The 25,618-nt window shown below is 32.5% G+C and overlaps 5 protein-coding genes across 7 annotated transcripts; 2 read left to right on the top strand and 3 right to left on the bottom strand.

Moving 5' to 3' along the window:
* Positions 1-4,960: 4,960 nt before the first annotated feature.
* LOC105804240 (uncharacterized) lies at positions 4,961-6,224 on the bottom strand. 3 transcript variants are annotated; one of them, XM_012636751.2, is made up of 3 exons: positions 6,070-6,224; positions 5,482-5,549; positions 4,961-5,405 (listed from the first exon to the last, which is right to left on the bottom strand). In XM_012636751.2, the coding sequence occupies exons 1-3, from the start codon at positions 6,137-6,139 to the stop codon at positions 5,211-5,213; spliced, it is 333 nt and encodes a 110-aa protein (XP_012492205.1). In that variant the 5' UTR covers positions 6,140-6,224; the 3' UTR covers positions 4,961-5,210. The 3 variants fall into 3 exon arrangements, with proteins under 3 accessions (XP_012492205.1, XP_012492211.1, XP_052489733.1); XM_012636757.2 differs by lacking the exon at positions 6,070-6,224 and adding an exon at positions 5,728-5,957; XM_052633773.1 differs by lacking the exon at positions 6,070-6,224 and adding an exon at positions 5,626-5,683.
* A 1,586-nt stretch (positions 6,225-7,810) lies between these two features.
* Positions 7,811-11,189, top strand: LOC105804249 (asparagine--tRNA ligase, cytoplasmic 2). Its single transcript, XM_012636769.2, is given in 9 exon segments — positions 7,811-8,494; positions 8,582-8,824; positions 8,927-8,951; positions 8,954-9,513; positions 9,697-9,882; positions 10,142-10,206; positions 10,314-10,443; positions 10,568-10,626; positions 10,799-11,189. Coding segments are annotated over 9 exon segments (1,839 nt in total). The 5' UTR covers positions 7,811-8,107; the 3' UTR covers positions 10,983-11,189.
* A 458-nt stretch (positions 11,190-11,647) lies between these two features.
* On the bottom strand, positions 11,648-12,886 carry LOC105804253 (cysteine-rich repeat secretory protein 55). Its single transcript, XM_012636777.2, has one exon. The coding sequence runs from the start codon at positions 12,754-12,756 to the stop codon at positions 11,881-11,883; it is 876 nt and encodes a 291-aa protein (XP_012492231.1). The 5' UTR covers positions 12,757-12,886; the 3' UTR covers positions 11,648-11,880.
* Positions 12,887-13,632: 746 nt separating this feature from the next.
* LOC105804262 (ras-related protein RABA5e) lies at positions 13,633-15,399 on the top strand. Its single transcript, XM_012636788.2, has 2 exons — positions 13,633-14,135; positions 14,847-15,399. Exons 1-2 carry the CDS (start codon positions 13,796-13,798, stop codon positions 15,158-15,160), a joined length of 654 nt encoding a protein of 217 aa, XP_012492242.1. The 5' UTR covers positions 13,633-13,795; the 3' UTR covers positions 15,161-15,399.
* Positions 15,400-23,684: 8,285 nt separating this feature from the next.
* Positions 23,685-25,405, bottom strand: LOC105804271 (cytochrome b561 and DOMON domain-containing protein At3g25290). Its single transcript, XM_012636800.2, has 3 exons — positions 24,677-25,405; positions 24,293-24,547; positions 23,685-24,161 (listed from the first exon to the last, which is right to left on the bottom strand). Exons 1-3 carry the CDS (start codon positions 25,322-25,324, stop codon positions 23,871-23,873), a joined length of 1,194 nt encoding a protein of 397 aa, XP_012492254.1. The 5' UTR covers positions 25,325-25,405; the 3' UTR covers positions 23,685-23,870.
* Between the last annotated feature and the right edge of the window lie 213 nt (positions 25,406-25,618).

Genomic DNA, 25,618 nt, shown 5'->3' with positions numbered 1-25,618 from the left:
CAACTTTATTTTGATTATACTAATAAGTGTTAGATGCTATCTATTTTTTTCGTACATTTCGACGAGACATTAGGTGCCAAATTGGCATGTTGGTTGGAATCCGTATATCCATTCAAGTATGAGTAATGTTATTAGGGAATATAAATTGCAAATTAGTTAATTGATATTTGAAAATGAATTCAACATTATGAAATTATATTACAGGTACGTATTTACGATATATAATTATAAATAGCATGTGAAAGATCATGCGAACTAATTAAACTAGTTCGAGGGCCGATATAGAATGATAATGGTAGATTTGATTTTGATTCGGGAATGATATAGGGGCTGGATTGAATGTAATAAAGTGAAACGTAAGGTGAATGTTAAATAGATTAAATTAGTTGTTAATTGAGGAAATAGGTTAAATACATTGGTAAGACCCAAATGGTAGGGAAGTGATGGAGTTGGACCCTAGTCTACATGGGTTTTGGAGGATCTCTGCTGATGGGTTATATATTTTGGTGCATATTCTAATCTCATTTGGGATTAAAAATATATCTTTAAAAAATATTTTTAAAATAAATAAATAAGAGTATGGCAATTTCTTTTATATATATATATATATATATATATATTAATATTTCATAAATTTTTAGAATGAAATCTTAATTTCATAAATAGGGTTTAAATACTATGTATATCACTTTTATAATACTTAAATTTTATTTAATTTTTACTACATCCCAAAGAGAGTATATGTGATCCTTGAACTCATTATAGAATCCCGATTTTCACTAAAATATATCAAATACTTCTCCTAAATACAATGGTAAATTAAAATTTATGCTGTATTTGGTTTTTAAATTTTTTATTTTTTGTAAATTAGAAAACAAATAAAATTTATTTACAATAATAATAAAAATGAAAGCTTATGTAGTACCTATTTCCTATAAACACTAGAAATAATAAAAAATTCCTACATTTATATGGATTTAATTCAAGGTAATAAATTTGATATTTAAAACTTCTCCAAAATGAATAAATAAAAAATAAAGATAATATTTTAACTTTTATATAAGTTTTGAGTTTTGGAAAATTGATTTAAAATGGATATGTTTGTTTAGGTACAAAGGTTTTATGGAAAATGCTTTTGCATTTTCATGTGTTTGTTTCACGAAAACAACTTGGTTAACGGAAAATAAATTACATGTCAACGTAAAATAAACTAATTTTCCTGTAAAATGACTTACCCTTTTGAAAAATGTAAATTATTTTCCGTAAAATACCTCCTTTATAGGTAATTTTATTTTATATAAAATTAACCTAAATCAAATTTAATATTATTATATTAAAATAATTTTTATTTTTATTTTAAAAATATTTAAAATATTAATATAAAATATTATTTTTTCAATATTATTAAACATACATATTTAATTATTTATATTTACTCATATAATAAATTATTAATATAATTAATAAATTATTTAATATTTTAATTTTATTTTAATAATAAATTTTAAAATAGTAATTTTAAATAATATTCTTCACATATTATTGAAAATATTCAACATTACTATTTTAATAATAAATATTTATTAAAATTATAAATATATTAATAATAAATGTTTTGTAGTATAAAGGTTAAAATATGTCATAAGTCTATGTACTCTTCACAAATTTGCAATTTAGTCTCTATACTTTAATTTTAAGAATTTAGTCCCTTTACTTTTCATATTTTCAAATCAAGTTGACATTATTAAATTTTTTTATCAATTTTGTTGATGTCACATTTTAAATAAAAATACTCACTTAGTAGTCATGTAACTAAAAATGACGTTGTAATTAATCTGAATTTAACAAAATATTTCTAATATATGCAAAAATAATGTAAAATATAAATTTATAGATATAAAATAAACTCAATTAAACAATGAAAAGATAAGAAAATATCAAATGTATGTTTGTTTCATTGAAAACAACTTTTATGAAATATTTTTAATAAATCATCAAACAATGAAAATATTTTACACATCATCCAAAGCAATGAGAAAATATTAATTTTTCAAGAAAAAATTATTTTTAGAAATCATTTTCAGTTAAACAAATATACCCTTAAAAGAAAACTTATTTTCAACCTTCCCCGTTTACAATGCATCTTTTGTTTTCTATTTTCATATGTTTTCAAAATTATTTTTAATTTTTTCAACTTCTTTCAATATTTTCCATTTTACAAGAAAATTACAGTTGTAATGATTTCTATTTCTTGAAACCAAAGACAGACTTGGTTTTCCTGAGGTAGTTTTGGGAATTTGGATTTTAAATTTAGGTAAACTATAAATATAGTCGCTTTTTTTTGTCTCAGATTATATTTTAGTCACTTATATTTGAAATGTTACGTTTTAGTCACCCACGTAATCGTTTTGTTACGAAGTGGTCACTTTACTATTAAACCCTGTTACCTCCCTAAAGACAGTCCTATGTGGCAGTCCAAATGAGTTTTAAACACCAACTTGGATGTCCAATTACTGGGGTGAAAATAAGTTTTTAATTTAATAAATTTAATTTGGATTGCTACGTAGGACATCCAAGTTGGCATTTAAAACCCATTAGGGCTGCCACGTAGGACCGCCGTTAGGGAAATAATGGAGCTTAACGGTGGAGTGACCACTTTGTAACAAAACGATAACTTAAGTGGCAAAAACGTAACATTTCAAACATAAGTGACTAAAATGTAAGCTGAAGTAAACAAAAATGACTATTTTTATAGTTTACCCTTCAAATTTTAGATTTGGATTTAAATTTGGATTGAATGATAACACATGTAGTAATGTAGCAATAATGGTTGTTTCTTAAACCTATAAATTTGGTGGATGTCTATTTATTAGTGGATTTGAAATTGCTAAGTATTGGTTTTTGAAGGTACAATTACAAGACTCAATTGCAAATCAATATTTATTGAAAAAGATTCAATATTAATATTTTAATAACATAAATGTTTTGTAGTATAAATGTTAAAATATGCCATAACTCTATATACTCTTTATAAATTTAGAATTTAGTCCTTATACTTTTATTTTCAAGAATTCAGTTCATCTACTTTTCGATTTGAAAATCGAGTCCAATTGTTAACATCCTTAAAATTTTTGTCAATTTTGTTGATGTCAAAATTTTAAATAAAAAATACTCGATATTCATGTAATAAAAAATGACATTATAATGAACATGAATTTAAAAATATTTTAATAATGATAACATCTAAACACTGAATTTTGATATTAAAAAATAAGGCTAACCCAAAAATAAAAGTACATGAACTAAATTTCAAATTTCTGAAGAGTACAAGGACTTATGACATATTTTAACTTAGTATAAAAATATGAATATTTTAATTATATAAATATGAGTATTTGTTTAAATAATGCTTAGCTCCATTTATCCTTACAACTCTAATGTGTCAATATGTACTCTTATATATGTAATATATGTAATTTAAATTAAGTTTTAATTAAGTATTATTTATCATTAAGTTTATATATGACATTGATTGCACTATAATATTGTATAACAAATATATTTATGTCGTATTTGTTTTACAAAGAACAATGTAAAATATAAATTTATAATTAAATAATAAAAGATAAGAATAACTTAAATGTATGTTTGTTTTATTGAAAGCAGTTTTTATGAAATATTTTCAAGAAATTTGCCAAACAATGAAAATATTTTATATAGATTCATCCAAACACCGAAAATAATATTAGTTTTTCCAAAAATCATTTTTCATTTTAGTGAAACAAATCGAACCAAAATAGCAAATGAAATCCAAATTTACAAATATTTGATCTCAAAATATACATGTATGAATAATTTTACTAAGATTAATATATGCTCTAAGTTCTTATACTTTCCGTACATTTAGAATGCAGTCCCTTTAGTCCTTCTACTTTTGGACTTACGAATGTAACTCTATTTGTTAACATTGTTAAAGTTCTTTTGTTAAATTTAAAAATGTACAATTATTATAATTATAAAGATTGATATATATATATATATTTGATACAAATACTAAATATATAGCAAATGAAATCCGAAATTCTCAAATATATTATAAATATTTCTACTAAAGTTAACCTATACTCTTCGTATATTTAGAATGTAAACTCCTTATTTTTATTTCTTTTATTAAATTTATCCAAACTCACTGTTCACATATGCACACACCAGAGTACCATACAGGTTAACTTCTTTATACATGGGTTAAAGTAATTGCATTGCATTTTAGTGATGCTGGTTTGGACTTTTTATAGGCCTGAACCGTACAAAACGGGTGGCATAGCATAGCCCCACAAAAGCACTAGAGTATTGATTACTGGGAACTCTTTTAGTGTGTGAAAATGGTGATCACCAGAATATTCTCAAAACTGCAAGAAAGCCAAACGCAATCAAGCATATATAAATGTTGGTGGGTCTTGCTTGTTTCTGTATATTACTCAGTTTCTGCCATTGTTGGTTTAAATTGAAATTGAATAGATTCAAAAGAAGGTGCCCATGTGAATTTTTTGTTAGCTTATGTTTTAATATTAGGGACCACTGCCACATGCCAACTTGCAGACCCATTGACCCCCCCTCACTTCAAAAACTCTTAAACCCCCTCTCTTCTCCAAAACCCTAACACCATAGCTCATATTTTTGCTTAGTGTCTCCTACACAGTCTGCTTCTTTTTTGTTCCCAATACAAAGATATTGCGAGTCTACATTTGGTATGTGATTTCAGTTCTTTAGTAGCGTAGCATGTGTTTATGGGCTAAGTCTTTCTAAATTATGAGACTCAAGTTTTACTTAAATTATATTTTTTTATTATATTATAAGCTTTTCCTAATAAAGGAAAAGGATAAGTTTATCTAGTGTTAATTGAATAGTTGAGATGGAATATTTTGGTATTGAAGCCATGGTCAAAGGTTGAGTCAAGTCCTAAAGGGGTGAATATTGAGGCACTTGCTCTCAAATCAACTTTATAAACCTTTACATAACAAGAAGCCAAGAAAGGGAATTAATGATACACATTCCAGCTTTCTTTCATGATAGCAGGAAATTCTTGATGTGCCAAAAAAGTAAACCAGAAAACTACTGAGAGGAAATAATAGTATTTGAATATAGAAGGGAATCTAGTTTCTAATACGCTGTTTGATTCTAAACCAGTAAACTTAGAACCATATCTGGTTTCATGACCTATGGCAAACACATTTGTAGTGGTAAGCACTATTGATTGGGTCGTTTCCTTCAACTGGAACTTGCTCAGCTCTGCATTTGTATTTGCATCCTCTACATTCGTTAAAAGTGCAAGTAGGGGCTGTGGATCCAATCATCAATCTCCTTGAATTCCTATCCATTTTTGCTTCATTGCTCCCTTGTGTTGCCTGAAAGAAGTAAAGCAAATAAATACAGGCATTTTAGATATACACGAAATGAAGCTAATAAGCCTAATCCCCGTACTTGCATATGCAATGGAGGAGATTGATAGGCCCCTTGTTGGAATGGAAGTATTAGTTGAGTTCTAGATCCTGCAAAATTGGAACCATCCATAAGCATATAATAACAAGTAACCAAAATATGACATGAAAACAAAACGAAAGCTACTTTTTTTAGCAAGAAAATGGAAGGAAATCCCTGATTTATGCATTTCCTACATTAAAGGCCTGGTAAAGAAAGATGGCTACAAGGCAAGGAGAAGAATATGACCTTGTGCTACAAGGAAGAAGGTGAAGAGTAGCAAAGGTAAGTAGCTCAGTTTAATGTTGGCCATTTCTCCACTTTGTATTGGAAGTACAAATAAGAAGGTGATATATAGGAAGTTTTAGGGCAGCATGTATGAAGGAAGGGGTGAGAGAGAGTTGTGGTCAAGTAATGACCGTAAGAGATAGACTGTCAAATCATTCAGTGACTCAGAGGGGCACACTGCAACACCTAAAAGGGGGAGTTTGATATCTTGGGGGGTGTGGGGTGGAACTATTGACGTTTGGTCTACATTCTACATTTTGGAAAGCATTTGTTCACATTAGATTAATGAAGGTAGGTACTCACCCACCAAAATGAACCGCCCTGGACTTCCAACTTTGGTTACTGGGAAGAAAATAGCCATAGAAATGATCATATGACTGAATAGCTTATTTGGTATGCTCCAAACACTTCTTAACTACATACAACACATTTATATATGGGTTCAAATAATAATAATTATAATAATACGGATTTGGTTAACTCAGTTGAAAATATGTGGCAGCTATAACTTTCATAAAAAAATTGACACATGGGGAATGATGAAACTTGTCCCCCACCCCAACATAAAGAAATAAACTCATTTAGCTAAAGAATGAAAGCGTAGGATCTTGGTTCCACAAATCCCAAGCAGCTGATGAACATATTTTTTCAGGCTATAAATGAGATGGGTTTTTGAAGTTGGTGCAATAGTCAAAACCGTTGCCTAACAATGTAGAGGGGTTGCCAAGCGTGGTGAAGTATGGGTGGGGATTGCAGGCTGGCAGCCATGTGTTGTGACTGCACTTTACCCTCTCATGCTACAGCCTCTCCCACATCTGACACCTGCTCATATTCTTCCTACCTTTGCTCATCATCTCAGATTCTCTTTCCTTTGTCTTTTTCTGGGCATCTCCGTTAGTTTAATGTATATTAAAATGTTTTTTATCTAAATAATATAAAAAAATTAACTACAAAAATAATATTTTAATAAAATAAATAAAATAATATTTTAATGTAAAAATGGGTATATATAAATAATATATGTGTTCTTGACTTCTTGTGTATATATAAAAAAATCCTTTTTTTTTTTATAATAAAATGAAACGAAATGAGAGCACACTACCATTGTAAGAGTACATATCTAAAAACATTGGGCCAACATGGGTCTAAACTCTAGACTATGGACCTTGGAAGTAGGCTATAGGCACTCAAGGCTTGGACCAAATTAATAATAAATTTAATCTTTGAAGTTTATATTTTTTATTAAATTGATTTTTAATTTTTTAGTTAAATTTAATCATTAATTTTTTTAATAAGAGTTAAATTAATTCTTTAACGAAAATATTTATTAAAACACTAATTTTTTTGAAAAAATTGAATCTATGTCCAACGGATCACACCTACCAAGAAAAAGTATTTTGTTTTGGTTCGACCTATAACCCCATATGAAATACCGGACGATCTAAATTTAGAAACACTCTTCCTCCAGGATCCATTTCGGGAAAAAAATAATTTGCAACTTCGAGCTGTCAATTATATCCTTCACGGAAATGGCAAACCGACTCGGAGAATTTCTGACACAAGCATTCAACTAGTTTGGACTTGTTTAGTGTTGAGTTGGGACCAATACAACAAAAGTTCTTTAGTCGAAGAGGCCTGTGCTTCCTTTTTTGAAGTAAGGACAAATGGTTTGATTCGAGATTTCTTAAGAATTGACTTAGTGAAATCTCATATTTTTTATATCAGAAAGAGAAATGATTTGTCAGGTTGAGAATTGATTTATGATAATAGGTCAGATCGTACCAATAAAAATGCATTTTATTCCATTGATTCCAACGCAAGGATTCAACAATCGTTTAGCCAAAATTTAACATTGACATGTCACTACTTGTCTTATATATTACGTCAATATGTTATTTAAAAATTATAAAAATAAAAAATAAATCAGAATTCAAAAGAATTTACAAAAAAAAAAACATGAATCATTATAGGTCATATTTAAATTGATATTTAACCATTCATAATTGAAATTCGAATGGAAGTTCCCGCGGATATCCAACACAACAAGAATGCCTAATTTTGCCGCCAACTCTTTCCTTTCTTCCTCTTTTATTACGTACGCAGAAAAGCATGTCAATCAACGCAAACAATCCTTTTCCTTTCCTTCCCTTCCCTTTTCTTCCTTCTCAACCAAAAATGAACCCCTTCTCTTTTCTCTCTCTCTCTCTATATACATACATATATATCATCACCGGGCAAGTCTCACCATCCATCATTGCGAACTCTACAAACCTTCCTTTCATTTCTTTCCGGTTTCATCTCCTTCTTCTTTTCTTTTTCTTTTTTCTTTTTATAACAAAAGATGGAGTCTCAAGAACCAAAGGTTACCGGCTCCCCTTTGATGTACTCCAACCGGGTGACGTTGAAAACCATATTGGAAAGTAGTGATGGCGAGATGGTGTTGGTTGGTGAGACCGTGGTGGTTGGTGGGTGGGTCAAATGTTACAAGGAGGTGAAGAAGCACCGTGCTTCCGACACTGACCATGCCTCTCCGGGGCGTCAAGGCTTAACCTGTTTGGGTATTCTTAAATCTCGAATCCCACGTTTCAGGACTATTATTAGGATTTTGTGTGGTCCTGCTAGTTCCCCAGCTGTTCGAGAAGAGCTCGAGCCTTTGGTTCCCAAACCAACACTTCCTTCCACTTTCTTTCTACAAATTAATGATGGCTCTTGCACTTCATGTCTTCAAGTATTGTTGTTTCTTTTTCTTTGCTGAAAAGATTGATTACTTAGATTCCTAAGCTTGTCCTAATTAGTATAAAAATTTCTCGATCAGGTCGTGATTGATTCAACGATAGCTCCAGTATCTGCAGGCCAGATTCTACCGACTGGAACATGTATATTAGCCCGGGGTGTCTTGGAAAAACTTTCAGCTAATGAGAAACAAATAATTCAGCTTAAAGCAGAAAAGATTCTTCATGTTGGAACTGTTGAGCAAGATAAGTATCCTTTGTCAAGGGAAAGACTACCTCTTGATTCTTTAAGGGAGTATCCCCATATTCGTCCCAGGACAACTATGGTATTCTCAGCATACATTGCAAGTTTTGGACTTTCTGTCTTAAGAAAACTAGCTTCAAATTGAACCTAATATGCTCCTTATATCATATGCTATGCATTGCAGGTGTCATGTGTTACACGAATTCGGGCACCCTAGATTTTGCAACCCACACATTCTTCCAGAAATATGGTTTCCTACATGTGCAAGTGCCAATCATCACAACTACAGACACTGAAGGGTTTAGTGAAAAGTTTCATGTTACAACTCTTTTGGGAAAAACAAGCAAGGAAAAGGAGCCGGTCGGTGTTAGTGATGCTGATGTTGTTAGCCTTGAAACTGCTAAGGCAGCTGTTAAGGAGAAATCAGCGGTAATTGAACAACTCAAGAGAAGTGACGGGAATAAAGAGTCACTTATTGTAGCAGTTCAGGATCTGCAGAAAACAAATGAATTAGCACGGCAGATCGAAGCAAGAGAAAAATCCAAACCAGTAACTGCAGTGAAGCCTGACTTACTGAACTTCAATGATGATTTCTTTGGTCGCCCTAGTTATTTAACTGTCTCTGGTCGCTTGCATTTGGAGAGCTATGCATGTGATATTGGAAATGTCTACTCATTCGGACCCAGATTTCAAGCTGATAAAACAGTGTCCTCCAAACATGTGGCTGAAATGTGGACTGTTGAGGTAGAAATGGCTTTCTCAGAGTTAGGGGTAAGACTTTGCATACTCAAGGCTCACGTATGTTATGTAAATTAGATCTTTGATGATAAAAATGCAGTGATTTTCATGTTTACATGTTAAAATATCTAAACAAAAACATATTTATTACATATTCAACTGAAATGAATTTTCATATATTAAGGTCTCATTGATATTCTCCACTGGAGTTTCCAGGACGCTATGGAATGTGCAGAGGACTATTTCAAATTTCTCTGCAAATGGATATTGGATAACTGTCCAGAATACATGAAGTTTGTCTCAAAAACAATTGACAATACTATTACTCATCGTCTTGAATACATGACGACAAGTTCTTATGACAAGATTTCCTATGGAGAGGCAGTAGAAATTTTGAGAAAGGTAAACTTGGACACCATGTACTTCCTATATTTTAGGCCCCATATGTTGCTCGTACTATCTATTTTCTTAAAATACTCATGTCTGTCATTCGTTGCATAGGGATATATCCCTCCAATGATTGGTCAAGTAGATAAGAAAACTTTTAAAAATTTAAGCATTCCGAATTACATTAGATTAGACCATTAAACATTTCAATCACATCTATAGCAACTTCGATCTGACTGAATTAGTTTTAATTTTATTTATTCTTCAACATCAGGTCCCAGATAAGGCTTTTGAAACACAACTACAGTGGGGCGTCCCTTTGACAGCCGAACATCTAAGGCATGTATAATGTGTCTATTAATCTAGACATGCCAAATGCAAGATCATAATTGGACGAAGACATTTCCTATGAGTTTGGTTCTTACTATCCATTTACTCAATGGCAGCTACTTGGCCGATGATCACTATCAGAGGCCTGTAATTATTTATGATTATCCAAAAGCAGTTAAGCCATTTTATGTACGCTTGAATGAAGATGGAAAAACAGTTGCGGCCTTTGAGCTGGTTGTACCCAAGGTAAGTCTAAATTTTATTAAGAGGTGAAGAACATCTGAAAAGTCAAAACAAATATCTTCAAGCACCAAAAAGTTATGTGCTGGTTCAGAAAGATTATAACAGGGAGCCAAAATTGTATGTGCAGATTGGAACAGTGATAACAGGGAGCCAAAATGAAGAGAGCTTTAACGTGCTAAATACAAGGTAATGTCATCCTCGTTAGTCACTACAAATGTTGGGAAATTGTGGATCCAAATGAAATTGGCAAAACAGCAAAACACTATTTGCAGAATTATTAGCAGACTGACTATTCTCGATATTTTCTCATTGATGCAAAAACAATATCTTATTTTCAGCTATGGTTTTGTGATTTCAGGATCACGGAATTTGACTTGTCAATAGATCAATATGAATGGTACCTAGATCTTCGCCGGCATGGAACCGTCAAGCACTCTGGATTTAGCCTACGGTTTGACCTGATGGTTCTCCTTACCACCGGCCTCATTGATGTCAGAGATGTAATTCCTTTTCCTAGAAGTCACGGCAAAGCCAACAGCTAAGGTCCTTTAATGTAATATGATTAGGGGCTAAAACTTAAAAGCTGAATTTACAAAATTGAATATTGTGTAAGGTTCTTCTGATCCTATTGATCGAGTCTTAACTCGATTGGTATCAGCATTATTGTCAGTGTAAGAGAACATGGATTTAAGGTGCTGGAGCACATTATCCTCATGTATAAAAGTTGAGAGAGGCTATTGATAGTTGTAGACATTATATCAAATATATATATATATGGAAAAATTACAATATTATATCATACTAATATATAGAAGAGCATACCAGATTGAGCCAAAATTCATGGTCTGCAAGCGGTCCATCTAATTAATTAACGAGGCACCCCACCAAGGACCAATGTATAAAAAATAGGAAATTTTTTCTTCTTAAGGATTATAATTGGCTAATATATTAGATAAGCCCTTGAACTTTGTTCCTTTATTTAAATAAAGCCTTTTATATTTTTATTACATCCAAATAAGCTCTTGTACCTTTTTAAAACTTTAATTGATATTCGAATAAGTCCTTAAACTTTCACATATATCCAACTATAACCCATAATTATGTAAATCTTTAACATTTGATATTGTCTAAAACTGAAGTTGATGTTTCTTTCTCATATTTTTAATTACTATATACCTTTAATTGTGATCTTCATGGAACTAATGAATAATTAAAAATCATTTGATTATAAACAATCCATTGAAGTGAAGAAGAAAATTAAAATAGATATGTATGGCAATTAAACGTCCAAGAGGGCGTGTGATATGGTTCAACTTGCTTGTATCCCACCAAATGCAAAATGCAAGAAACATCTTAATCTTACAGCTAAAGATCACTCTTATTGACACTGATTACACAGTTTATTAAATGAAAGCAAACTGATTTTAGCATACCACAACACTAGTGATGAACTATCTTCGCTGTTTTGCCAAATGAGGTGCCATTGTTGGAATCAAGTGGGAAGAAAAAGGGGTAAAGCTCGTACCGGACATAACAACTACTGTATAGGACCCGACAGCCCTTCTTGCTGTCACAAAAGTTTGGGAAATTTCCAACAGCAATTGCAAGGCATTGAGCACAATCTATCTGAGATAAGTCCCTTGTACATTGCACCAATGCATATAGGGTCAAAAATTGTGACAGTTTGGTCTTACCTTTTCCAAGCCCTTCATTCTTTGGCATGACAGCTTCTGATCTAATTCCGTCCATCAGAGCTCCAAGTTCTTTGTTGAAACTTTGAGGGTCCGTAACATTTTCAACATTATAGTAAAATATACCAAACGAGGTGTCAACTTTTCCAACAAAATTATCATTGCTGTACCGTAGAAAGCAATAGTCGTACCAAATCCTTGCATCAGCTTGATTCGAACAGCGTTGGCGTACTTCCTTCGCAGCGTCTTGTATGCAACTTGAACAATCTTTATTACTAACATCCCCTCTGCATTGAGCAAGACCGTAGACTTTATCAGGGTCTTTACCTGAGGAACTCACAACATAACCAGTTAAGGGAGTTTTAGAGACTAGTTCAGCCAACAATCGATCAATGTTTAAAGATATTTGGCTACTGCTACTTATGTTGGTGTTTTCATTGCAAAAGTTCCCCAAAGGATCAGCCCTGCAACTACTTAGAAACAATGAAACAAGAAGCATATATAACAAATTCATGATGATTTTTTTTCCTTGCAAACTGGATGCTACCTTTTGGTGTTCAGCTTTCTTATAAATGGCCCTTGGGATTGGAAAGGCTGAGTATGTGGGAAAACAAGAGGCAGACATTCTTGACTACATGTGTGTTCCAAAGTCACCACAACAAGTGGAAACCATGGATCATTGTTTCTAGAAAGTCTTTCCGGTTGATTTTTTCTCAGTGACCAAACAGGTAAGCTTCATAAACTAATAATAATCTGGATAAAATTATTAACAATAATCATTTTCCTCCTACAACTTGTACAATGGTATATGGGGAATCTAATCATGTTCCACTAAAACAGCATAAGATACGGAATCTTGGACTTAAACATGCTAGTGGAATTAAACAGTTGAAGCCATTTTTGTTGATATTTAAGCCACAGTTCTGATTGGCTATAATGAAGAGAAAAAGAAAACAAAGGAAGGATCGCAAGCTTTCATGTAAACTATTCCTCGAAAGACCACAATTTAAAGCTTTGTTGACTTCCAAACTGGTAAAACTTGCAGGCTTTAGTCAACCCTGATAATACATTTAAATGAATGAAAAACTAGCTAGTGGAATTAATCATGGCATAAGAAAGTCAATAATGGACTTTATTATTAATAACGTATGTAATGTGTGTATATATATACACCATACTAATTTAAAATTATAGTTATTGAATGTGATATCATTAAGAAATTATAGTAATAAATGATTTGTATTGTTGGATGACCCTCAAAATTTAATAAGGATGGCCATAAATGAACCGACCTTAGCAAAATCTTGGACCACACCTAGCGTTTGGTCTCAACAAAAGAAAGTAATTAAATTGAATGATTAAGAAAGGGAAATCACATTAAGTATTTGCCAATCTCCATGCAATTACCTACCCGACCAAACCCCATAATGTTGAGTAAATCCGCTTAACTAAAAGCCCACATAGCCCCCCAAACTATTTCTACAAAAGCCCACAAATCCCAAAATCACCGCAAGTTCCATCAAAACCCCGCCAATTACGCACCTTGTCCGTCGCCTACCATTTTTATACACTCCCCCTGCTTTAAAGTTGAATCCCATTTCACACATCTCAGACGAGAAATACAAATACCCATTTTCACTACCATCAAACCACATCCCACAGACATGGGTGCCCACGAAGAAGAAGCCGGAGGTGAAGAGTACTTGTTTAAGATCGTGCTGATCGGTGACTCAGCTGTGGGAAAATCGAACCTTTTGTCACGTTTTGCTAGGAACGAGTTCGACAATAACTCAAAGGCAACTATTGGAGTAGAGTTCCAAACCCAATGCGTGGAAATTGATGGGAAAGAAGTTAAAGCACAGATCTGGGACACCGCTGGTCAAGAAAGGTTTCGAGCTGTTACTTCTGCTTACTATAGAGGAGCTGTTGGTGCTCTTATTGTTTATGATATTACTAGGAGGAGTAGCTTTGACAGCATTAAACGTTGGCTTGATGAACTTACCAGTAAGTTTCAATCTTTATCTTCTTTCCCCCTGTTTTTTTAATCTTTATTGTTTTTTATTGAATCATTGTTTCTGCCATGGCAAGAATGTAGAATTGAATTATAGTAATCATAGAGAGACTCTGCTTCAGTCAATAAAATTCAGATCTTTTTTCTCTGGAATGGATGTTTGCTGTCATATAGGAAGGCTCCACTAGAGAAAATTTCTAAAATTGCAGATCCAAGTGGGGATGGATGACAAAACCCAAATTTCCATAATGTGTTCAGAATGGCATAAAGTTCTTAGGGTTGTCAGTGTTTTTGAGTTCTGACTGTTACAAACTTTTTCTTAATGTCTAGCTTACTTTTCTTTTGATTGGGAAAATGCGTTATAGTCACCATTGTTTCTTTTTTGAGTGATTGTGCCTTTGCATTTTGGTGGGGTCTGTTCGTGCAATCATCCCTAAAATGTAAAATTTTAGTATTTACATTTTCTTTATCTATTCTTAGATTTAAGATCTTTATACCAAAAAGCTCTTTTTTTTAGATTCTATGCAAAAAGTTAGTACCTGCCCATGGTTCTTCTTGGTCTAGGAAAAAGAGGAATTGTTTAAGCTATGAGAAAAAATATATTCCCAGAAAAGTTTTCACTTTCTAGGAAACTAAACTAAATGGCATTCATTTGTTTAATTCAAGTAAAAAAAATTGAACCTTATTGTAATTAATCCTTGCAGCTCATTGTGATACTACATTGACAAGAATGCTGGTGGGGAACAAATGTGATTTGGAGAACATAAGAGATGTAAGTGTGGAGGAAGGCAAAAGCCTCGCAGAGGAAGAAGGCTTGTTCTTCCTGGAGACGTCTGCCCTCGAATCTACTAACGTTCAGACTGCTTTCGAGATCGTTATCCGGGAAATCTACAACAATGTAAGCCGAAAAGCCCTAAACTCTGATTCATATAAAGGCGAGTTGTCTGGGAATAAAGTCACCCTGGTCAAGGATGGGGCAAATGCTTCCAAGACGGGTTTCTCCTGCTGTGCCAGATGATCTTTGGTCCTCCGTATTGCAGAGAAGCCACCTGTTTCCACTCTTCTAAGTCCTGGTGTGTCAATTTTGGAGCTTTCTCAAATTTTCTTTTTTAAGGTTTGTTATAGTTAAAACATAAGACTGCATTTATGTTCTTATATATATACTCTTTTACAAGCCAAAAGATTTCCATAAAGTAGAGCCCATGTTTCCCAGACATTGATGACATATATTTGAAGGATTATATTTTTATATCTGAATTCGAATGTGTTTAGACACAAATGTTCTAAAGAACACCAAAAACAGAACCAGGCTTGAACGCAGTCGAGTTCTTAAACTCACATTAGGAATTTATACAACAGTTCTTAAATTCAGTCCCCAAATTATCTTCAGGGTCGGGCCTGATACAAAGATTTTAATATGACCTCTAGGGGGACCAGTATAGTCAAATTAAATCATATTTAAAGGATTAATTCTAGTTTTAATTAGGTCACATAAAAGATAATTTAAAATTTTAATTAATATTAATTAAAGAAACAATCATATTAATTCGATTTCATGTTCTAAATCAACTTCAATGCATGGAGTTTGTTTACATGTAAAATGTTTTTATTGTTTTACAGTGTTTGTTTGGTGGAAAATGAATTACCAAAAAAAGAGTAAAATCAAAACATTTTAAGGAAAATGTCTTGCCAATCTTGTTTCGTAAGACATTTTCCAAACTGACAAAGCTCTGTTCACTGTCTTCATTGTTCAATAAACAAAAAGGGAAAACTTTTAGAGTAACAAAGGGGAAGCTCTCTTCACTGTCGAAGAAAATAGTCCATTATATTATAATGTTATATTATTTAAGATTTAGTCCTTGAAATTCAAATTTTTACTATTCTGCAATTTGATTCCTCAAAAAACAGTTTTTCTTATTCTACAGTTTAGTCTTAAACCTAGTTTTGTATAGTTTTGCAAAACAATCCATTTTCTAAAATTTCAATATTTTATAATTTAGTCCTTACAACAAAAATTGTCAAAATTTCCAAAACTTAGTCCTTGATTTTTAACAGTTAAACTTTCATATTCTAGTTTTCAGAATTGTAAGTTCTTACATAATGTAAATTAGTCCTAAAACTCAAGTTTTCAAATCTTTACAATTTAACCCTATAGTTTCAAACATTACTATTTTATGCTCAATTTTCCAAATTTTCATATTTCATAATCATATAATTTAGTTACTACATCAATGTTTCATATATCACTACTCAAACCCTTAGAATTAAAAAATTACAAATTTTACAATTTGGTCCTTACTTCAATTTTATGAAACTAAATCATTTTTCAACTTACTCATCCAAATAATATTAAAATAAATATTTTCAGCTTAATTAAACATAAATTTATATTCCCTAATGTACAAAATTAATAATTAAGCTTAATTAAGTAAATTAAGATTTAATAAAACTAAAACATGATTAATAAAATCTCAAATGTATGTTTGTTTCATTGAAAATAATTTTTACGAAATATTTTAAGGAAATCCACCAAACAACAGAAAATATTTTACACAGATTCATCTAAACACTAGAAAATATTAGTTTTTCCAGAAATCATTTGAGAAGTCATTTTCAATAAAACAAATAGAGCCTAAGCTCAATTGGCATGGGCATTATTGTCAATGCAGGAAGACTTGAGTTTGACTGCGTTAAAACGCATTATCCTTCTATTTAAATTGATAATTATTTTTATTTATTGTTAGTGGTCACTTTCATATGGAGTACAAAAAATTGTTTTCAGTTTCAATATAAATTGGTCCACTGACCACAAGCGTGGATTCATGACTGGATAGGAAAGCAACATCATTTTGGCGAAATGGGGAAAACAGAGTATGATTCTTTTAGAGCTCATCTGCCTGGCGTGCCCCCAAAACACATGATCCTAAATTAAAACTTGAGTGCTTCGGGTTGGCTCCCCAGTCCCCACTATGCCTCTGCCCAGTTCCCATGTTTTGCAGCACCTAATCGCAAACCCTATGTTCAATGGTTGCTTTGAATTCTGCAATGGGCATCGATGAATGCTTTTGTAGTTTTACTCCTTTTCCTTTTTGTTTGTTTCCATTAAGAAAATGAAAGAAGGAATAAATTTTCAATTTCTTGAATTAAATTATAAAATACCCTAAAAATTATTATGAATCTTGTAGACCTTTCATTGGACTAGTTTGCAAACAATCCACAACTCACATCTTGTGATGCACCCCTTGAGGGACCAGTAAAGTTTTATTGTTTATATGATCTCAAGGATAAAGATGTCAAAGAAGAATAATTTACGACACAGACAGGAATACACAGTGCATACCATGGTGACAACTGATCTATAACAATAGTACTCATTGGACACCTGACCATTGACACTTGGTCAACCTGCACAACCATATAGAGATCACTATATAGGCCGTCACAAAACACTATAAGACAGGAAACAACCCAATATTTAAGCTTGGGTATAGATTCTTATCATATCTACTATTTTTGATACAATGCTTATAGTTATTCATAGCCCCTTCTCAACCCTTAAATAGGAGGACAATGCGCTCCAGCGCACTCAAACCTACGTTTTTTTACACTGGCAACAATATCGATATCAGTCGAGCTAAAACTTAATCGACAAACATAATAGTAGTAGTAGAAAAAAAAAAGAAATTAGTTTTTTTTTGTTGTTGCAAAAAAATTGTAGTTGAAAATTAAAATGCCAAGAATTTCCTATTGTTATGATGTAGTGCCAAAATTCTTTTAAAAGAAATTATGAACAAATTACAAACAAACTAAATAACTCAATTAATAATTGACATAATAATAAAACGAACCCATTTTCATCAGTAAACAAATCTAGATTCAGCCCAAATCATTTCAATGTCCTTTCACCTCCACCCCCAATAGCTTGAGCGGGCCGAATCAATAAAACAAACAAGTTGGGTGGGGGAAATCAGCATACAAATGTTGGCTTTGTGAAGAGTAAATTGGATCTTTGATTTTGGGCAATGATGAGCCCTTAGCTTTAGCCTTATCTATTTGATTACATACAAAAATGTGACCCAGAAGTCAGAGAATTAGTTGAAAGATGAGAAGTTTAATTGAGAGAAGGGTCAAAAGTTTTGCCTTTTTTCAGGTCTTTCAAAGTGTATATAAAAGGGTTCTCGGTAGAATCATGTGAATGTAAAAGAGAGATTTTTTTTTTCAAACATTTTATTTCAGGGTAAATTATCAAAATAGTCACTTTTAGTCACTTAAATTATTGTTTTATTATAAAATGGTCATTCTACTGTTAAAATATGTTATCTCCCAAATGACGATATTTCAGAATAACAGTTAAGATGGGTTTTAAAATCATGTGAATGTAACAGAGATAAATATCTATATGCAACGATACCAATCAAACATTTTATTTAATCCAATGTGTTCACAATTAAAAGAAAAAAAAAGTAGGAAGTGGGCCAAAAGAATCTAATGCCAACCATCATGTGTTTTTGGTGGATTAGATAGAAAGAAAGAAGTCATTGAATGGTAAGTGTAAAACACACTTACATTATAGTAGTCGCCATTGACATTGACTCTTAGTTTAAGGCAAAATCAAATTAGAACATGGGAAGTTTCATGTTTGGTTCTAGATGTACACTACCACTCCCACCAACCTCCAACAAATTACTTCTAATGACTTTAAAGTCTGCATCCTTTTTCCTTTTGCTTTTTTGCCAGGTTGCCAAGACTTTAACCTATACGAAGGGACAAAATCAAGTATCATGTAATGGGGATATTGAGATAAAATCAAAAATTTTAGGAGTTAAAATTTTTGTATTAAAATGGTTTAAACAAAGAGAGATAAAATTAGATTATTAATTTTTTTTGGTCAAACAAGAATTAATTCAAGGTAAATAACAGAATTTAGAAAACTTAATCAGATGGGACTGGTACGTCATTCTTGTCTAGAATATAGACCGAAGAAGATGGTGGTTGATGCAACCAGTCAAAAATACACATTTCCTTCCTATAATAAGAAGCCACCCAATCAGCAACCAAATTAATAGATCTCCTTACAAACTCAAAACGCACATGAGGAATTCTGGCCAGGACAGAGTTCAATTTCTGCAAGATAGGCTTGAATTTTCAACGACTACGCTTATCCCTCTTTAAAATCTGCTTATACACAATCAGTAAGTCCGTAGCCAAAATAATTCTTAGATATCCTTACTTCAAACCCAAGTTGATATCCAAGACTTCCACCAATTTAGGAGAGTCAGCCAGAATCTTTGAGCCTCCCCCATTAACAAGAAAACTCGTTTTACCCCTAGCAACCACACCAATTCCAGCAACTTTTGTCAAGTAGTCAAGAGAGTTGCGTTACTTAAATCTTTACAGATATCATATCTCAAGTTGGAACAAGGAGAATTTCATATTAATTTTTTAAAAGTAAGTTGAAAATTTTTAGTAGATATTTTAGGTGAAAAAGATAGCAAATTTAATTAAAAATAATAATGTATGTTTGTCTCCCATCCCACACAGTAAGTTGTGGTAAAGTAGCACAATTTTGTCCCCTTGGTTGCCATTCTATGACTAAAAAGAAAAAGCAATACATCAAAAGAATTAATTTATTATTTTATTCATCCCAAATAAATCTCATGCATGGTCTGTTTGGTAGGTTTTAAAATTTTCCCATATTTTAAAACATGTTAAATTCACTTTAATTATATACAAAATTATAACTTTCTCGTGCATCCTACTCATCAACCCTAAACTTAAACTTAGCCTATTTAAAGCGGTTTTATATCCCTGTTTCGAAGAGACAATTAAAGATGTAGTACTACAGAGCTTTTCTTTTGGGGGTGACAAGATGTAGTCGTAGATGAGTTTGGGTGAGAGCTTTCATGGTAACTGTGGAGAGAATTTTGTACCCCTTTTGAGAGGACTCTATGAGAGTTCAGGCTTCGTTTTCAGGATTTGGATTTGTTCGTTTAATACATTTAAGTTTATTTTTTCATATTGTACTCTCGGTTGTGTCTAATTTTTTCTATTTGTTTTTGCTTGTTGCTTAATTCGAATTTATCCCTAACAGTTTGGTACATCCTAAAATATATTGAAGTTAATTATTTAATGAATTAAAAATACATTTTATCGATTAAACAATAATTGAATAAAATATGCAATTTCACATCAAATCCATCCTAAATTTAGCTCTTGTACCATTTTTAAATCCAAAATATATCCTTAAACTTTAATTATATTGAATTAGTCCTTAATCTTTCACCTATATTTTCATTTTCTGAAACTGAAATTGATCTTCATTAAACTTAAATGAAATAATCATCAATTAGTAGCTGTGTGAGTGATTAAAATAGATATCAATATAATTAATAAATATTTTATAAAATTTTAATTATTCATTAATACAATTTATTTATATATAAATTTAATTTATTATCTTTAATGGTCATTTTTAATTATCATCTCATCGCTACGGTTATGATTGAATCCAAACATATAAAAGAGAATAACCTACTTAAATATAGTGGCTTAGTAAAGTGTTAGTGAAATATTAAGGGTTTTCTTTTTAAGAGAGAAATATATTGTTAGAGTTGTGTAACCTGAATCCTTGTTAAAGAAAGAAAATACAATGGCAAAATAAGGGGATCTGTGTAGGGTTTAAGGCCGAGGGCCGAAACTCCTCTTGTATCATTCATATAGATGTAGAATCCGTATAGAACTACACTTTTTCTATTTAACATTGATTAGAATAGGATTTTTTTCAACCTTTTAAATAGATGTAGTCGAAACTCTTCTTGTATCATTCGTTTTTCAACATTAGTAAATTTCTTTTTCTCTGCTCGTGGTTTTTTCCAAAAGGATTTCCACATAAAATTTGTGTGTTTTTATTTTTCTTTATTTTTGCAGTCATTCTACTGTCATTATCGGCATCTATCATAACATGTACTTGATCATTACACCCGATACTTGTTAATAATTTTAATTATTAAATCAATAGAATAGGATGACTAAATTTCTGGATTTAAAAAGAAGAGATTAAATTTCAAACATTTGTAGAAGACAGGGACTAAAAGCAGAATTAAACCTTAACAAATCAAGTAAAATATATACAATTTGAAAAAAATAAAGAAAAGGAAACACTCAAAATAGATTAATGATTATGAAAATAAAGTGACGCTGCTATGATGTAATATTAAAATATTTTTGCCAATAAAAGTAGAAAAAAGTAATAATTTATGTAGTCATCCTGGCATCATTATGACATACGGCCCCGTCCTCTTTACTTTTATTGGGTAAACTCCACAAAGAGTCACCCAATTATAAAAAAGTTTCAACAGGCACCCAAAATAAAAAATTTGTAATTTAAGAACTCACGTTACATAGCTCGACCATTTTGGTCACTCCCTATTTTTTTAACTGCCATGTCAGCTTGTCATTTGTGATTTTAACGGGAGTGACTAAAATTACTGAACTATATAACGTGACTGCTTAAATTGCAAACTTCTATTTTAAGTACCTAAAATGAAAATTTTTGATAATTTGGTGACTATCTGTAGAATTTACCCTATTTTATTTTACTTTTCTTGTTGGGAGTACAGATAATGACTTCACTTTAATTTAAGACTACAAACAGTAACGCTTTGGTTTTGAATTTCCGTCGCGGTTCCTCCTCTCTCTTCAATCAATCAATTCGTAACGCCTAGGTTAGGTCTTACCTCTTTCCATATTTTATTTTCTTTTCTTTTAGTTGTTTTCTGGTTTTGGGTTTTCGTAAATTTTTATTCTAAACTTGATAAATAGGTTTATTTTAATTTTTTTATTTCTCTTTGATACTTCCATTTTATTCTTTAAATTTCGAAATTATAAAAGTTTGATAATATGACACAATCTCGAATTGACACATCATCAATTTTTGATAGAATCTAAATGTGTGTTTGAATAGGTGGTGCGTTTATTTGCAGTTAGTATAAAAACAACGATGGCGGTGAGATTAAATATTGTAACGATACTGTAGCGTAAGACAAAAATGTAAGCTAAACACATCGCTCCGCACCTCACCGCCCATCCAAACCCAACCTAAGTTTAGAGATCGAGATGGATCTAATTGTCAAGTTCAAATATCAAAGTGGATAAAAAATACAAATATTAAAACAGATTTAATTATCAAGTTGAATGGCGAAAAATTAATTAACCCTTTCAAGAATGATGACTTTTAACTCTTTCTACAATCCACTAACAATATGAAAATGGTAGTCTAAAATTATATCAAAATATGTAATTGGATTTTGAATTTTGATAAAAATTGAGATTTGATGTTTGTATTTTAAAAGTTATTTTATTTGACTGCAAAATAAAAGTCTAATTATCAACACTATTTAATATGTTTTGATGGGAAGTCGAGACAATACGTGAAAACTGTCTAATTAATTTATACAAATGTAATCTTTTAAGAAAATAATTACATTGTGAGAAAATTTTTGGTTTACAAAAACAAATTATTATTATTATAAAATTCAACGATGAAAACAAAGTATTCGTCGCTAAAAATAGAAAAACAATATGAAAGACGGGTTCGTTTCAATATATACAGCTAGTACCATGTGACTGAGTTGACTAGAAATAGCTGGGCAAGATTCACGTTTACACACCTTTCCCTAACTCGCTAACTCAGACCCTTTAGTGACAAATTTAATTTTTGTTGCCTAGCCTTTGCTTAGTTGTACACGGCAAACATTTTCTAAATAACTTCAAAGAAGCGTTGTGCATTGTCAATTCGGTTCACATGCACGTCAACTCAGCTTTAGCGACGACAGCATATACTTAATTCTTAATACAATGAACTTATTTTTTTTCTTTTCTTTTTGCATTTAATTTTTATGTGCAAAGGAGAAAAGACAGGCCAAGTGTGGGTCAAGAGTCATAATCAAGAACATCTTTAGGGGGTCTATTTTATCGGTTTCGCTAATCTTCCACTTTTAGCGTCGTCAATGATCCAAGCAATATCCTACCAACTCTTTTCATTTTCCCCACCGTGGCCGTTGCATTAAGTTTTTTTAGATTTGAATGCAATCTTTGATTCTTGGCGTCAAAATCACGTTGATTTTAGTTTTATTTTGGGTTATTATATCATATGAAAATATGTAGTTGAATAGTAAAGATTAAGGTTTTGAAAATGTCGACATCTTAAGTTGTTCGAGTCTTATTTAGGTCAGTTAGATAAATAGTCGTGGTGATTGATTTTGATCGGACTGGTTGTATAATAAAGTTGTAAAGGAATGAAATTAAAACTTGGTCACTCCCATCCCATGGGTATCTCACAAAGCAAGCAACCAAAATGACCAAAAAGCGAAAGCAGTATAATCCTATAATCATGGAATAAGAGGGGGTCCCCTGTCTAAAACCACTTTAAGTCAAAACAATCTTTCAATTCCAGTTACAATAGGGTTTGGTGACTTGTAGTTTGGTTAGGTGAACATGGTGCGTATTGGTGTCTGTGCGAATAGTAGAAACACACAAAATGATGGCAGAAATACTCAGTGGTATACTACAACTATATAACATGTACTAAGGATCGAGTGCTAAAAAAAACCAACATTTGGAACCAAGCAATTATACAAGAGACTGAAAATAGGAAATAGAACATCCCAACAAGGATAAGAAAGGACAAGGGTGTTACAAAATCTGCAATTGGAGGCTTGCTGATGCCATCAACTTTGGCCATTGTTGTATCCGTCGTAAGGTTTGGTGGACTTTCTAGATTTTCTCTTCAAAACGACAACCCAAGTAATGGCTTCCAACAGCAATGAAATACCACCCAAGGCAATAATCACAATCATATAAGCTGTTTTCCATTTGTCTTCAGGTTTCAAGATATTGATACCCTTGAATACATTGAAGATGCCAAGGATAAGGATGGCGTATCCAAAGCTGTGGTGGTAAACATTCCAGTAGAATCTATACTTGTGATCTTTCTTGGGCCTTATAAACAAGGCAAAAATCTAACAAGTAAAGACACAATAAGTTCCCAAGTTTCAGTGTCACACCACCATAATTAAACTTGATTCGCACAATTCTAAGAATGACCCAAAATGTTAAAAGGGCATGAAAGATTTAGTAATTGAAGAAATACCTGCACAGTAGCAAGAACGAAAAGGGCAATTCCAATATTTCTGTGAGTGGAATATGTGATGCCTGGGGATTCACTTCCGAGCTTAAGACCAGTTCCCCAGCCAGCAACTCCTATGGCATAAGCTGATACTTGACAGAAGGCGTGGAGATAAAACCAGGCTGGATCTGCAGATTCAAAGGTTCTTATGTAGCGTGCAATCATGGCCCCAAGTGGAAACAATATTCCCCAACTCACAGCATTCAAAATCCCATGAATCTAGAATCAGTGAAGTTTTTTTTGTCAAATTAATCAAAAACCCAAATCAATCTAAACAACAATTTCTGGGTTTTATTTTTTGTAAAACTTTAAAAAGATGGTGATAATTTATAGAAAAAGGAAACTCACATTTTTCTTCTTGAGCCTGTCGTCTCCTCCAGAACTAGTGCTACTCTGTCCACTTTTCAAATCCAAGGTTCCTTTAGATTGCAAATTATTACCAGCGTAGACATGTGGCACCAACCTGCCATCGGTTCCGACGCTGGGACCCACTTGCCAAACCTGATTAATCTTCCCACTCGCCGCTAAATCCGCCGGAACCTTAATTTTAGCGAAAATCGCCAAACTCCCGTCACTTCTACTCTCGGCCGTCTTATCCCAGACCTCGAAGGACAGATCCTTGGCAACAATTGAACTGTAGGAGCTGACGTCAAAGGTATGAACCTGGGCGGAGCCGGTGGTGGAGTTCTTGTAGCCGACGAGGGATTGTGAACCCGCCATGCCGGTGGCCTTTGGATTTATGGCCCATGCGATCCAACCACCCGATTTGGAAGGTGTGGCGATGAAGGCGATGGAGAGAGTGGTGTTGGAAGAATTGTAAGAGAAGTGAAGGTAAGAGGAAAGATAAGGGAGGTCCAGGCAGTTGGAATACACTTGGTTTTCGGTAAACTTCTGGGAACTGCAAGTGAGAGCAGCCGACGGTGAAATCACCAGCGCCAAAAAGCTTATACAAATAAAAACAGCCGACGGCAACGGCGGCGGCGACGACGGAGTCATTTTCTTCCTTTCCTTTTTTTCTCAGACAACACACAAAAGGCAAAAGAATAAATAACGGCTAACTGGCTAAGTTAGTAAGGAGGGGGCTGAAAGTTGGCGGAATAAATAGAAGCCATAAAGGACTTAACTAATCATGATTTGACACGTGTTGCCTCTTTTTAAGGGAGACCACGCGCTAAAGTAGAGGAAATTTACCAGAAATTAATGAAAAGAATAAGTTTGGTGATTAGTGGATTATCGGATCTTATCTCTCTTGTTTTAGGGTTTGTTTCACTCTAAACCCTCAACTGAACA

Source organism: Gossypium raimondii, chromosome 7 (genome assembly GCF_025698545.1).
Source record: "Gossypium raimondii isolate GPD5lz chromosome 7, ASM2569854v1, whole genome shotgun sequence".
NCBI lineage: Eukaryota > Viridiplantae > Streptophyta > Magnoliopsida > Malvales > Malvaceae > Gossypium > Gossypium raimondii.
Note: the sequence above shows the minus strand (reverse complement) of the source record. Positions and strands in the feature narration are given on the sequence as shown.